Consider the following 15,709-nt stretch of genomic DNA (forward strand, 5'->3'; position numbering starts at 1 on the left):
TTTCCTCCCGTCTGCAAATCACTCGTTTGCTATATACTTTGAAGCTCCACTCAGATAGCAATCATCTACATTTCCTACATTTTCCTTGTGATGACCTCGCTTACATTTACCCATCCTGCCCCGCAGACCCATCAAGCCAACAGACATCCTCCCCCCTGAGAGAGGCCATGAGGTGGCAAAGGAGCTTGGGATTCCCTACTTCGAGACCAGCATCGTCGCCCAGTTTGGAGTCAAAGACGTCTTTGACAATGCCATCCGGGCCGCCCTTATCTCCCGTCGCCACCTGCAATTCTGGAAGTCCCACTTGAAAAAGGTCCAAAGGCCCCTCCTCCAGGCACCCTTCCTGCCCCCCCGCCCGCCTCGCCCCATCGTCGGCATCCCAGACCCGCCTCCAACCGAAGGCGAAGGCCCTGATTCCCTGTTCTGCCAGCCGCTGTGCGCCGACGTCCTCTTCCTGCTGCAGGGCGGCGCCACCCGCGTCTTTGCGCACAAAGTCTACCTGGCCACTTCCTGCTCCAAGTTCTACGACCTCTTCACCCTCGAGCTCGGGGGATCGTGTCCGGGGCTGCAAGGTGGGGAGCAGGAGGGCAAGGAAAACCAGGAGATCGGCGAGGAGGACGAGCAGAGCCGGAGGGGAGCCAAGGAGCAAGCCGGGCGCACCAAGAGCTTGGACATTGACAAGGACGGCGTGGATGGAGGTGGGCGGGGCCTGAATCGACCCCAGCTGCTCCAGCAGGGCTCTCTGAGGACTTCCCAGAGTGACAACGCCCTCCCGTCTCGAGCCCTGTACTCCCTGGGTGCGCTGGGGACGGGTCGGGCTCTTTCTGGGTGGGGGAGGGGGTTTCTGAGCGTGTGTCTGGAGAACGTCGACGATCCCGTGACCGGTCGGCCACGACTAATGACTGTTGTGGCCATGGATGCCCTCATACAGGAGGAACCATTTAAGGTGAGGGACAAAAGCCTCTTTCATGCATGAACGCCAGAGAATGCTTGGAAAGTCAGATATGGGTGATGTTTTTTTAGCTGTGCAGCAGAGATTAGGAGGATATCTGGGCGTTCACGTGTTTCGGATACAGTCGGCTGGAAAAGGACCGACACAACACCACTCCCACTTTGGCTCTATTGAATGTGTTTGTTTGCCAAATTATTTAGTAGCACGTCTGAAACATTCAGTCGAGCATATCAATTCAGTCATCTATATAAAGCCTGTTATATTTTAATTTATTTTATTACTACCTCTTTGCTTCTTGTGAGGTGGCAGATGATGCCAGGGACTCTCAAATATTTTTTTAGAATAAGAAAGATAAACTGTGATTTAGATTTGTTTTATTTGGAAACACTGTAAGTCTTATATTTCAGTGTTGAGTTTCAGTATGGTCACTAAGATGCAACCTTTACTTGGCATTGGATCTGAATTGGAAACCAGTGATGTCGCACTGCACTTGTCCTCACTTTAAAAGATTCTAACGAGCATAACGGCTGCCTTAGTTTGGACATCATAATAGTCGTTTCCCAGCTCCTTGAGTGAACTCTGCGTTTGCTCTGGTTCCAGGCGGTGCTCCAGTACTTGTACACCGGCAGCCTTGACGAGGGCCGTGGCGACCTGATGCAGGTGGCCACCATTGCGGAGCTGCTGGAGGTGTTTGACCTGCGGATGATGGTGGCCAACGTCCTCAACAGGGAGAGCTTCATGAACCAGGAGATCACCAAGGCCTTCCACGTCCGCAGAGCAAACCGCATCAAGGAGGGCCTCAATAAAGGGACCTTTGCCGGTAAAAACGCCGGTGCCCGACATTTGGTGCCATTTTGCAGCTATTTAGCATTTAACATTGGCATCGTGTTTTCTCGTGGACGCATCAGAAGGTGTTTGTGGCAGTGTATGTGTGTGTGCACACGCGCATGTGCCTTGCGTGCCTGGGGGTGCGTAAGTGTGTATGTGGGAGTGGGAGTAGTAGAGGCTTGTGAAAGTCCATCAGGAGAATGTGCGAGAAAGTCAGAGAACACTGTGCTAATTTACCAGCATCTCTAAAAATGTACACCATGTGTACATTTAAGCATGTTTTTTTTGGTGCGTTTTGCTGTGAAAATGCACTTTTTTTTTGTTTGTTCTTGTTTATCATTTCCCCAAAGTCCCCTTCGAAGCGCTGTGCTTGTCTGCGTGCTCGTCTTGTTGTGTGTTTTCCCCTCGTGTGCTTCCTGTGCCTTGTGTGTTTCATGTGCCACGTTTGCATTTCACAAGATTTGTCATAGAGTGACAAAGACGTTCTCTCTGAACAGAAGCTCGGCTCGCATCGGGTTCTCTTCATCCTTTCTCTGTTGTCACAACATCATGAGAAAACTGAGAAACTGATATTGTGGCAGCGAAAGAATTGCATGTCACACGAGACTCTTTTTTGCTACGCTAACAGTTAAAAGTATATAAAACTTTTAACAGCATATGTTGCTATGCTTCCAGTCAACTCTTCCTTTACCGACACTCCGGTCCAGAGTTAACACTGGATTTATCCCCACGTTCGCTCTCCTCCCCCTGACTCTTTGTCAAAAGCTGTTCCTGTCTATCTGTCAATTTATCTCTCTGTCTGTCTACCTGTGTCTATGTCTCTGTGTGTGTCTTCTGTCTGCGTGTGTGCGCGTACGTCTGGGCGTCTTCCTCGTCTGTCTTTCCCCCCTCTGTAGCTTGGGCTTCTGTGGCACTCCACGAGATGAATGCTCTTTTCCCACCCCGGTTTCAGATGTGGTGTTCCGTCTGGACGACGGCTGCCTCCCGGCCCACAAGCCTCTGCTCATCTCCAGCTGCAACTGGATGGCCGCCATGTTCCGCGGCTCTTTCATGGAGAGCTACATTGAGGAGGTCAGTTGTTTGGATTTATGAGGGGAGAGCAAATGAAAATAAAACAACAACAAAACTCTGATCTGCCGTTGGATGCAGGTGCTGTGCAGGTGCAGCACCTAATTGTGCACAGTTGCTGGATGTGCAAACAATAGAAAGCGTAGCAAGGTCTCATAAAATAATCCGTTAGCGAGTCAACGGTAAGTGTTGTTTGTCAAGGCTTTTATTGCTTTGGGGTTGCCTGTGAGCTTATCACATTTATCTACAATCTGATGTTTGCTAACCTTGTGCATCACTCGGATCGTAAAACAAGAATGTCTGAGTATCTTTTTTTTCCCCCCTGTTATTTATTTTGGCGGGACTTTTCCGTTGGGGCTCCACCGTCCTGGCAGACCTGAACTAACCAGCGAGCAAGTTCATTGCTCTGACCGTCTCTAGGTTGTCGCGACACGGATTGTGTTGCAGAAACAGACTCCTGGGGGTATGGTTACTAGCAAGGTCGCCAGTATTGCATTACCAAAGGATCTGTGCCTCGAAAAGGATTGAGAGAAATCTTAGAAAATAAGAGGCACAGATAAGCAAGTTAGAAGAAAGCGAGCGTGGCAGTAAAACAAGATTTTCTTTTTAATCATTTGTATCTCCTCACGGGGAGCCTGGATTTAATTCCAGAACGCACCATGTGAGTGGGCGCAAAGAAAGCCAGAGCAGCTACTGCGGACGGCGGTTAAAGCAGGACATTAGCATCACTGAGGGGGCACCACAACGTTTGCTACTGGTGGGCTGCCGTTGTCTATGGTTACTCTCAGCGGCCGAGATTTGTTTATGGCAGCGAAGGCAGGTGCTGCGAAGACAAGCACCCCACGTGTAAATACATTTGTATATAAAAAAATATTTATGTTGAATTTGTGTGGACATAGCAATTCAGCGCTATGGGAGACTTGAGTCATCTCTATGTTTTCTACAAACCAAAGAAGCAAAGAGTGAGTCTGCAAAAGCCACTTAAGCACACATTTTTAACTTGAACTCCTTTAAGTTTTTGTTTAACCTTTGGCTTAAAATTTATTTTGAAATCCAGTTTGAGAAGCGGTGTTGGCAGAAGCTGGAACGGAAAACTGTTGCGTTGTCACTTGATGAGATAACTGAACGGTTTTTCAGAGCGAGGCTTCATAACACGACCACACCTATGCAGATGGTCTTGTCAAGTTCAGGAAGGAGGTGTTGAATTTAAATATATTGGATTTAACAAAACAGTCTTGGGTTTCTAAATAGACAGCAAACATTTAAGAACAATTGTGGTTTAAAACCTGACATTGTCATATGTTATTGCGCACAATTCACTTTCGGGACATCATCTATGCCAATTTTTGTTTTTTTGGTGATCAATTTCTGTCCTGTGTTGTGAATAACACATAAATAGAGCTTGACATTGATCTGATTATATCATCATTGCTGCCACCGTCCCCTCGTAATTGGCAATGTACTGTGAATCATCATGGCAAAGTGAATTTAGATCAGAACATTTCTATCAGTTATATTCTTTTCTGAAACCATATTTTATAGTATTACACAGTATTGAGGTTCACTCAACCTAATTTAGCAAGACTTGATTTGAAACTGTTGTTTTAAGTGTAGAAAAAAAGAGCACAACAAATCAGATTACATCACTGGAGGTCTGCCAAAAGCAATAAAAACCTGGAGCTTGCGGGATCACTCTGGATAATGTTTAATGGTTTTCAACAAGAGCTGGAGTGCAACCTCACAGTGAGGGTTTTGAAACAGTCCAGCGTGCAGAATCAACCATCAGATGTAAAATTAGAAATAGTAATAGTAATAGTAAATAGTAAATTTTTTATATGTATATATATATATTTTTTTTTAAAGTTCACTTCTCAAACTGTGCAGCTGGAGTTCGAAGGACACATTTAGCTACTGTTACATTCAGAAACGCTGATCACACTTCCCCATTTTAGTTTCTTTAGTTAGCCCCCCCTTCCTTTTAAAACAATCATTGCTCAGGACTCTCAACCCCAGCAAATATACACCCGCCTAAGACGGAGCAACCTCTGACTGACTGACCGCCAGTTACAGTTGTCTGCCCTCCTCTCATTAGTGCTTCCTGGCCCCAGCTGGGGCTTCGAGCTCCATGGTGACGGTGTTGTGACATTATGGTCTTAACGAAACGCTTCGGCAAGCTGACATTTTCTTAATTGGTCATGGCGGTGGAGGTTGAAAAGCGGCTCAGCGGGAAACACGCTTGCCAGCGGGGTCACGTTGGGGCTCTTAGCATCGTTTACCTGCCCTCTGCATTACCTGGCTACTGTTGGGTTTGAGGTCACTGTTGAAAGGCTTAAAGTGTATGTGCATTGTATGTTAGACAAAGTGGGACCTCATTTCCTCTGCTGCTCGGCTCTGGAAAACATAGCAGGGTTCCTTGTGCTTGTTCTCATCGCCGTGTGGCTCATTCCACTTACCTGGCGCTTTCAGTGAAAGAACGTAAACATTGCGGCGTACGCCACGGCCCTTGTACCTTCACGTTGGACTGTTCATGTTATCTGTAAATACCATACGTGCAAGACCTTAGTTTAATTGTGTCTTTATTAGGGTCGAACACTCATCTATTTGATGCTTTTATACTCTTCATTCCTCAAGTTTGTTTGTGTGTGTGTGTGTGTTTTTCCAGGTACCCATTCCCAATACCAGTACAGCATGTATGCACGGCGTGCTGGAGTTCCTGTACTGCGGTCTGCTGACGCCGTGTCCTGGTTTGGAGCCCATGGAACTCATTGTTCTGGCCAACCGTCTTTGTTTGCCACGCCTTGTCGCCCTCACTGGTACAGTCTCAACTCTGTGGCCTTACAAGTGTTATGCAAAAGGAAGGGATTGCAGAAGACTTGTTTTCTGCTCTCTTAATAGGTTCATTATTGGGATGCTAACATTTTGCCGCGTGTTATCGCATCTTTACTGAAGGTGTCGCGCTGATCCTGTTCTGTCTGCACTCTGTGACCCTTTAGAGCAGCACGCTGTCGACGAGCTTCTCCAGTTGGCAGTCAAAGGGGGTGACATTGATGGACAGGTGCTCGCTTACCTAGAACTGGCTCAGGTATGTCCTCTCGAAGGTGGCTCTTTGTCTCTCGATTCGTTAGTTTCCACAGCTGACGGCTGGAACAGAGTTCTTCGTTTCTGAAAGCAACTGTAATCTTTTGCAGTTCCACAATGCCAAGCAGCTCTCAGCTTGGTGTCTCCATCACATCTGCACCAATTATAACAGCATCTGCCGCAAGTTTCCTAAAGACATGAAGGCCATGTCTCCAGGTACTGACAGTAAAATTCCTCACTATAAATACAAATGCAATCTTCTGACAGGAACTGTTTTTTTTTTTTATTGTTTCAAGGAGCTAAAAAGGTACTGCAGCAGACAAAGGCTTACCAAACTGGCTGTTATTTTCCCCTAAATCAAGAAAAACTATGTGTTGCATTAGGGACATTAAAGGCAACTGCCGTTTCCAGTTCGATTTCAGAAGACTTCCGGGGCTGACTCTCATCAAACTTTACCAGATGCAACATTTTGACTAGTCTTTCTAATATATCTAAACAGTCTTGTTAATGGTGCCGTCAATTCAGAATGCACGACTAACCACTATCAGCCGTGCTCACACAACCTGGGTTTTGCCTTTAAAACAAAAATGTTTCTCTGCAGAAAACCAGAAGCATTTCGAGAAGCAGCGGTGGCCCCCCGTGTGGTTCCTGAAGGAGGAGGACCGCTACCTGCGCTCGCAGAAGGAGCGCGAGCGTGAGGAGGAGATCCTGCGCAAGCAGCACACCAAACGGGGCTGGTGTTTCTGGAGGCACCCGTCCTCTTCTCCCCACGTCTCCTAAAGGGACCCGCCTCAGCCGGCTCCTTCATCCCCGTCTTGGTCGTCCCACCCGGGACGTCTATACCCCCCCGTGTTCACGTTATGAGGAGGTCAACTTTAATCGCCTCCGTTGGTGGAGGAAGAACTCTCAGTGCTGTTATGCCTGAACGTCGTCTGTGTTTTCGGGGGCGCATATGTGCCTGATTATAATTGTGGGTTGATTCACTTTTGGAAAGCCCATGTGATGAGTGTCAACTTCACTGAAGGCTTCCTGCGTGGATGTGAGTGTTTTGCGCCTCCAAGAAAAGTGCTTCCCGACGCCCTTGACCCAGAGGGTCCGTAGTGTGACCCTCAACGCTACCCACCGACGCCTGAGCTCCGTCCCTTCGACCAGCACTCACCGCGCCCCCAGCATTGGAGTGATTGGACTGGGAGTAAGGGCTCTCTATTTCTCTCAGTATCCTTTCTTCACATTGACCTTAATGACTTTTTTTTTTTTCTCCACGCCGACCAACGCGGCTCCTCCTCGGGGGAAGCTGGGGACCTCTCTGCCTTCACCTCTCCGCAGACTGTTAGCTCGCACACAAAACAACTGTGCAGAACATCCACTCCTGTGAAACCAGCACTGGATTCCCAGAAACGGACACTTTCAGTGTAACGATTATTATTTTGATATAATTTGACCCTTTTCTGTATGTATATGTTTGCACCTTCCTGGCCGCATCAATATGGGCGTCGGAGTGCAAATAACTCCTGTGCAGAGGGAGGGGCCTTGATTGCCATTGAAAAGCTGGGGAAGCTAATTCCTTCGCACAGGAGGACGAGGTCAACTGTTAAAAAAAAGAAAATTGGAATGTTCAGAGGCTCGATCGGATGTTGATTAGGTCCTACCCACATGTCCTGCTTCCACATCCTGAACAGGGCATGTTCAGGACATGTTTGCAAAGCAAAATGAGTTGGACTCACCAAACTGCACTTCAGAGACATTCAAAGTGACCACTCTATAGCAATGGCGGATGTGAAGAGGGATAGCCTTACTTATTACCTCTGCCACTGAGAAGTAATGGATACAGTATTAAAAAAAAAACAAAAAAAAAAACGAATCTGCTCGGACGTCCATGACCACTAGGTTGAGTCAGTGTCTCAACCAGCCTGCCTTTACACCCCTGCACCACTAGGGGCTGCACTGCTCAGGGCCCCGGCACTACCTTCACAATGACTAGCAGGAGTTTTATTTCCGTAACTTTTAGTTTCAAGTATTAGGTTCGTCCGTTCACACGTAGAAGGTATGCATTAATAGCTAGCTATTAGTTTCTGCGTGTTTCTGAATACCAAAGCTGCTGCTTTGATCACTAGCTTTCTTCTAATCGCCCACGTCCGCTATTGGCTGGAAGTGAGCTGCGCAGAGAGAGAAAGCAACTTCTAGCAGTGGGAGGCCACATGATATAATTGAATCCTACCTTGTGGTGTTGGTTGCTGTCTGTGGTGTCAGGACATTGCCTTCCACCCCTCAACCCCTAACTGAACCCTCGCTGGATTTTTTTTTCTTTCTTTTTTTAAATGGTGCTTACATCACAGTAAGAAAATGTCCCCATGAACACATAGACAAGCGTCACGTGATCTTTTGGAACGTCCAATTATTATTATTTTTTCTTCTTCTAGCGTTTACCTTAAGTGGACGAGTAGAGACATGACAATGGTATTCAATGTCGACAGTCTACGTGTCGGTAAGATAGGTCAGTGATTTAGAATGTGTACAATTGTGCAAATTATATTCAGTGGTTTCAACCTTCTCATGTTTTTGTCAGCTTTATCTGACATAGTAAAGTCTGTTTTGTTTTTTTTCTTTTTCTTTCCTTTCCTGAGAAACTAGATAAAGGTTCTTACTTTGGATTGAATTTGCAGTTTTGCGTGTTGCTGGCTTGGTACATAACTACAGAAAAGCGTGAACTCTTTTTTATAGGTGCTAATTTCTTTGGGCTTTATAGGGCCGGATGTGAAAAGAATACTTTGTGGTGTTTTCAGTGTGTGTGTATGTGCGTTTTTAAGCACACTGTTCTATTTGTGGGATTGCGCCCCTCAGCTCGGCCCGGGGAAACTGCGGGAGACAGATGGATTGTGTGAAACATGTGGTCTGTCGCGCCGTTGGGAAATGTGCTAAAGTCATTGTCAGCCACAGAAATAGAAGTTGGATGGGATCTCGTGAGACCCAGGTGAGAACTGAGCTGAGTGCTCACCTGGAAAGTGGGGAAGTGGAGTAAAAGTGAAAGCAACATGTCTTAGCATCATATGATGCGGAGTTCGGAAGTCACTATTGGACATTTAAAATGTGCCCTGTGTGTTAACAACAGACACCAAAGTGCAGGTGGTTGGGGCAGTACCGCTGACTTCCATGACCTCTTTTTAGCCCCCATTGAAGGCCTCCCTTTCTTGGTTATTGTGCCTTAAAAAATGGACAAAATACCAGATGTTACTCTGGCCTCATGTTACACCTCCAGACAGGTTCTGTATGGGTGACAGGATAAAATGGCTAGAGTCACACTAATAGCAAAATGGATTATGGTGTTGCTTTGTGCAACGTTGGCCATTTTTCTCATAAAGCTTCGGGTTTAGGAGCCCATCCAAGACACGGCAGTGCGGAATCACTCAGACCACTGCTGTTTTTATTTTCAGCCAAATGATGTTGGGAATCTTCAGGCAGTGAGTTCCAGCATCTTGTCACTGTTGTCACAGATCAGTGTGATCCCTTACGGTCACCCATATTTAGAGAGTCTCCACTGACAAGGTGATTGTGCCGCGAGGACCAAACTGAAGCTGGTTCCTGGATGAAGCTTCCGAATCACTAATTGTAGGAAAAAATGAGTTTGTTGGAATAGCACTGGCTGGCCTGTGTGCTGAGAGGGTGCAACCACTTCTGGGTGGTTTCCTTTGCATGGTGGCCTAACTTTTGACATTTGGTGTTGGAATGCACTTTTGTCTTTACGTTGTCTATATAACTTCTCGTGCTTAGCATGAATTGTTCCTTGTGTAAGATTGTTTTTAAACATGATGATTGTAGCAGGTCTTTTTTTTTTTTTTTTTTTTTCTTTTTTATTTCCCACATCTCACGTACAATTTTCAAGTTAATGATTCAAGTTTCAGTCAGCGCTGACACCCCTCGGTAGCAAGATAAAAATCTCGCTATTTGGCTTTATGCACAACAGTTTTCTACTAAATTGCCGGTAGTTCAGCACAGCTTAAAGTAGCATCACTATACAAACCACTTAAAAATAATACAAACTAATGCAGAGATGTGTTGCTGTTGTGCAGTCTTGCTGCTCTCCCCTTTTTTGCTGTTACTTAGTTTTTACAATCAGTCGGGCATTTCTTCCCGATATTTTTTAGGAGACACTGGTTAAAGGGTAAAACTTAAAATATAACGTTTTACATGAAAAATGTGGCATTTTAAAGCACATGGTTTTGAAGAATGCCCAAGGTGATTGACTGCCAGGTGCAATGTTTGACTTCAGTCTGCATGTAATGACAGAGGGATTGGTAAAAGCATGACGCATGTTTTTGGACCTGAAACAAGTTTTTTTTTGGGGGGGGGTGGAGATATTATCTAGGATCCCTTGTTATGCATATAAGGTCAGGGTAAATTTCTTAAATTGAAATTATAATATAAATGATATAAAATTAGTAGAAAGCACTATGTATTGTATGTTATTATTATACAGTCCTAAATCCCTAAATCTTATTTACACTGACCCCTACAGGCCAAAGGTACACACACTTTCCCCCACTCCCCAGTCGTTTCCGCTTCGTTTGGATGGAGCTTTTTCTCGTTTGTAACAAGCCCGGCACTCTTTATATACTGTATATACATATATATATATATATGTGTATATATGGTGTCTCCTCTCCTGTGCCTTCAGTGAAATTTCACTCTTTATGGCTCAGTACCGGCATTGCACCTGCAGCTTTCTGGGCTCCAAACTAAAGTTGAATAAGCCAAGTAATACATACATGAGCACCCAATTGAAAGTAGAGGGCAGCTTTCTTCATGATGTACAGAATCCTGGCGAAGTTACTGTCTATTTTGGCCATTTTTTTTTTTTAAATTTCCGCCCCACACACACTGATCAGACATGCATAGTTGAGCTTTACAAGTTGAGCGTGGAACGTTCCATCCATGCTAAAGTTAGGGATCTGTATGACATGACCAAGAAACCCAGCAAACCAGCATTAAAAAAAAAAAAATGTTTTCCGCACTATTTCAGGTGCCTGCACTTTCTATTATGTAGCCTAATACAGCATTTTGTTGACAAGTATGCTAAGTTGTTATACTTACCAATTTTCTTGATCAAAGCTGAAATATTGCATTACATTACTTCCTCAAGGTCTGTTTTTCTCTCTCAAATTCAATTGAATGCCCTATTGCTTCCACTATTAAGCTGCAATCTGCTGTGTCACTATATGATGCACAAAGGTAATGTCTTCAAAGTTGTTTGACAGCATCTGTGAATTACTGGTAAGCTGATATTAGCTATGACAACTATATATACAGTATATTATGCTTTAATTAATATAGTTGTTATCCAAAGTACAACACAGTGTTGAAACGTTTTCCCATCTGAAAATAACCATTTAACAAACTGCTCACCACATCGTATCTAAGTTGTATGCACAGTTGGGTGTGGGGGTAGCAGACATGGTGTGATTAACCCATTGTCTATTCTCGAACTGTTAAGTGGATCCCATAGTATTGTTATGCACTTCAGTTACTATTGACTCGTGAATTAAATTTAAAACATTTACTTCTCAAGTTGTCACATTTGTTACAATACAAGGCTAAAAAAAGCACACCACTCTCACAAAATATCAAGGGCTTTCAAGAAAATATACAACAATCAGAATGTTTTGCTGCTGTTGCAAAAAAAAAAAAAAAAAAAAAAAAACCTTTTCAAAGTAAGAATTTGTAATATTTTTGAACCACTGTGATTTGTACAAAATAATAATAAAAAAAAAAAGACAACGTTTTTTTTTTTTGCCATTTCAGTATTTTGATGTTGGACATGGATTTTATTAAAACTGTTAATCTTTTGAATTGTTGTGTCCTCTGTTGTGTTCATCTTATCTCGTCTGATATATGTTATTTCTAACTCAAAGAGATGGAGGCACATTCAAGCATTTAGTGCATAACAATGAAACTGGCACTTATTAATAATTGAAGGCAAATACACAAATACCGATTACATCAATTTAGCTGGAACCGAACAGAACACGAAGCCTAGTGCACAGTGCTACTTACTGCACTACGGGACATCCGATTAATACAACAAAATCCAAGAAATCCCAGAACGTTCATTAGGGTACTGAAGGAGGATTATCTCAGTGGGCTCACCAACATGAAATTGTTTATGTAAATTTAAGGTCAGCTTCTGCAGTTCGGATAGTTCACTCACTCACTCACTCGCTCTCCTGCTGCTGTTTCCTCCACGTTAACCCTGCTCAATGTAAGAGTGGTCCAGCCGTGCCACCTAGTGGAGAGACAATATCAATAATGTTTTTTTGTGAAGTAGAGGACTATAATTTTGCCCTGACATCAGCATGTCTGATTCCTCTTAACATGACCTAACGTATAAAATGGGTTTGGTTTACGGCAGGAAGTCTGTCACCAATTGAACTTTAGCTCCGGAAGTGATAACTGTAAAATGAACGATGAGCAGCGTCTTAAAAGCAGGTCTTTATCACGGTAATTAGAGAGCTTCTTGTTTTGTTCAGTTGATATTTTATTTTAGTGAACTTCCCGCCTGAAGGGAAGTTGGTTTCTCTTCTGCCGAAGGAAATTGTGTTTAATTAGCAGGTAACCAGTAGCCGGTGTTGCTGATGGAGAGAGCCCTAGTGCTTTTGAAACAAGGTACAAGATACTGGAAATGTTTTGTTTGGTTATGGGAACCACACTGAGTGAATAACTTTTCATTATTGGAGCATGCTTTTTGTTCATTGCTGTTTGTCAGCCAGTTGTCAGTGGCGACTGGTGAAAAACGGGACTGTGCCTGTAGTCATTTTCAATAACTGTCCCAAAGCAATTGAACATAAACATCCGTTTACCTTACCAGCTAATGCAAATGTTAATAACTTCAATTATATTGTACAAAAAAGTTTAGATTTAAATAGGAAACAATGAACAAATAATTCACAGTCCACATTTTTACAGACACTGTTATTGACTACTACAGCAGTACTGTCATAGCTGTATAGTGTCTTAAAGTGTCATAAGTAAATAAATTAGTACTGGAACCTATGAATGATGTTGCTCTGCTTTGCACAGCTAACTTGACTATGTCATTCATATGTTCCCTAGGAGACTTGTGGTTCTTTTCTTTCTCTGTCTGTTGTAAGTACAGACCAGATCCAATGTTATATGGTTAAAATAAGGGACTTTTTTCTTTTTTAATGAACGTAAAAACATTTTTCAATGTGTACGTGTGTAATTCTTTCCTACATATGTTTTCTCTTATATGGAAAACATTTTTACGCTGATGAAAAATATAAATTATAATAGTCTGTTCTGACATCTTTCACTAATTACACATGCCGTATCTGTCCAAGACATTTTAAATAGCAAACACTGAAAGACAAATAAGGCATTTGCGTATTTTTATGTCTTGTTGATTTTGGCCAAACTAGCTATTTTATTTGAAGTTTTTCTATCACTGTTCTCTTGAACGGATGCTTGGGAGGAGAATTCAGTGGAAGTTGAGGAAATGCTGTAGATGTCTTCTTGTCCATCATTGCCAATGCCAACACCTTTAATACTTCCTAAATAGCTGAAATCACTGTATGGCTGTGTTGAATTTGCAGACACGTGTTCCGTCGACAGTCTCTCTGAGAACGACCCCTTGTGCGCATGCATCATCTTGGCCGTTACGCCGTGCGGCAGGACTCCTACTGGGGTGAGTCTGGTGAACGATCACACAAAGCCGCAGAGACGTAAAGGGGGCAGCGGTGGCGCCGAGTGTTGCCACGGCAATGGTAGGTGTTGTGGCACATGATAGTAACCGACTCACTTTAGAGGAATTACGAGTAGAGGCGGCAACTGCAGCGGAAGGTGGTGGAAGGTTTCTCCGTTCACAAGCCTTATAGACTTGTTGCATTTTCCAAGAAGGGCAATCACAATGTTTCCCAACAAAGTCTTAAAATGCGTCACTTTGTCTCTCATTAGCAAACTGAGAAGTTTAATGCATCTGGGCAGGGTGCGCTCACCAGCATCTGCTCGAGCACTGATTACAGACCATTAAGCGCTGCGTCAGCTTCTTGATCCTAAAGTTCCACCGCTGGCTTTTACCTCACGCAGAAGCGATCGTGCGAGTCACAGATGAGATGACGTCAGCACATCTGGCACTTGTATCTTCACGGCTCCCTTAGGAGCAGGAGCAGCAGCAGCAGGTACGGGGAGATGTGAATAGGCGAGGACACGACACTGTCTTACAGCTAGAATGGCACATTGGCCATGGGGTGAAGAGGGCCGACTCAAGTGTTAGGACTGATCTTCCTGTTGCTTGAAGCGTCGCAGGAAATGGTTGCGTGCAACTCGATCAGACAAGAATGTCCTCTCAAAGCTTTGTAGCTTTTAGGTTCCAGAGGACACACACACACACACACACACACACACACACAAACACACACACACACACAAACTGAAGTATTCACAAGCCTTGAACACCTTTTTTTTTTTTTTTTTTAAGTGGGTCAACGAAAAACAATTTAAAACAGACCTGATTTGTCCTGATCCGAGCCTGTCTAAGACAAATGTTGTTTCTCCAGACCACAAATGCACATGTATTGACCTTGGGTGCACGCCTGCACCCACACTTTATGACTGCTTCTCACTCCTTGTTTTGATTTATGGTAATCACTTTTATTCAGTCAAGCAGATGCACACCAAGCCCCTGTTTTTTTCCCTCTGCACTTGGGACTTTTACTACTTAATTTTACCACCTACTCTCCACCATTTGTTAGCGCTTGTTATATTTCACTGTGTTGACTTTGCAAATAGAATTTTCTTGCTGTACATGGGATTTATTTCCCGTCGTCATCTGGGAAACAGCCCACAGAACATACTTGGAAACATGTGACACCTTTAAAAACAGCAGCGACAACAACTAGGAAAAAAAAGCTCATTCTCAGATGTTGAGACCATCACATTTTTCATTCTTCTTTTTATGTGTTCCACATGCTAGATTAATCTTTTCTTTCCCTTTTATTAAGAAAAGATAGATTGCATCGCTGCTGCCTCTTGTTAATGTCAAATCTAATCCATGCCCATAGTGTCTGTCCATCTCGCCTTAAAGATTGATGATTGGTCATCTCATGTTCCGACCTGCAGAAAACAAGTCAGAGGTTTTACAAGACTGATTGGCAACATCGCAGGCTGGAAATCTTGGCATGGTCTTGCATTGTTAATATTTCACAGATGCAGGGCAAATGCCTTTTTCAGGGAAGGCAGCAGCTCAGGGTGGAAATTAAAACAAAACAAAAAAAACAACAGCAGAGACTCAGGAGAGACAAAGGAGCCAATTCAGGGAGGGAAAAAGAAATCACGTTATTCACTGTTTGGAGAGGTGATACTGCACAGGGCAGCTCTGACAAATGCACACCTATACGCACATGCGCACATATGTGCTGAGGCCCGAGGGGAAAATATCGCAGGGTTGTTGTGAAGGCACATAGCTGAGAAGTGACTTCACGTGGAAGCCTGATGAGATGACACCAACGTCTCTTTTTTTCTCTCTTTTAGCTGCCTTCCTGTCTCCTGCCCTCTCTGCACACACCCATAGTACTTTTATAAAAAATGTAAACTCAACATGCAACCGCATATGACAGCACGGCAACCCAAGGGGTGTAACGTCCAAGCTCAAAGATGCATCGGATGCACGAAATGATGATTTATTTAAAAAAATCTGTTTCATCTGATGATGAAACAGATAGAAGCTGGCACCCTCTGGGTCATAAGTGAGCAGAGACAAACCCACCACAAATT

At 44.0% G+C, this 15,709-nt stretch overlaps 1 protein-coding gene across 2 annotated transcripts in view; it reads left to right on the forward strand.

Annotated features, from left to right (window-relative positions):
* The window catches only part of rhobtb4 (Rho related BTB domain containing 4), a 41,521-nt gene extending 29,751 nt beyond the window's left edge, over positions 1 to 11,770 (forward strand). For both annotated transcript variants that reach the window (XM_076043882.1, XM_076043881.1), the window contains exons 5-11: positions 127 to 946; positions 1,553 to 1,772; positions 2,733 to 2,851; positions 5,511 to 5,661; positions 5,842 to 5,930; positions 6,037 to 6,142; positions 6,528 to 11,770. In XM_076043882.1, coding sequence (XP_075899997.1) covers positions 127 to 946; positions 1,553 to 1,772; positions 2,733 to 2,851; positions 5,511 to 5,661; positions 5,842 to 5,930; positions 6,037 to 6,142; positions 6,528 to 6,706 — 1,684 coding nt within the window. In that variant the 3' untranslated portion in view covers positions 6,707 to 11,770. The remainder of the gene's footprint in view (positions 1 to 126; positions 947 to 1,552; positions 1,773 to 2,732; positions 2,852 to 5,510; positions 5,662 to 5,841; positions 5,931 to 6,036; positions 6,143 to 6,527) is intronic.
* Positions 11,771 to 15,709: the final 3,939 nt, after the last annotated feature.

Source organism: Nelusetta ayraudi, unplaced genomic scaffold (assembly GCF_046127955.1).
Source record: "Nelusetta ayraudi isolate G7.1 ecotype Tasmania unplaced genomic scaffold, CSIRO-AGI_Nayr_v1 ptg000078l, whole genome shotgun sequence".
Lineage (NCBI taxonomy): Eukaryota > Metazoa > Chordata > Actinopteri > Tetraodontiformes > Monacanthidae > Nelusetta > Nelusetta ayraudi.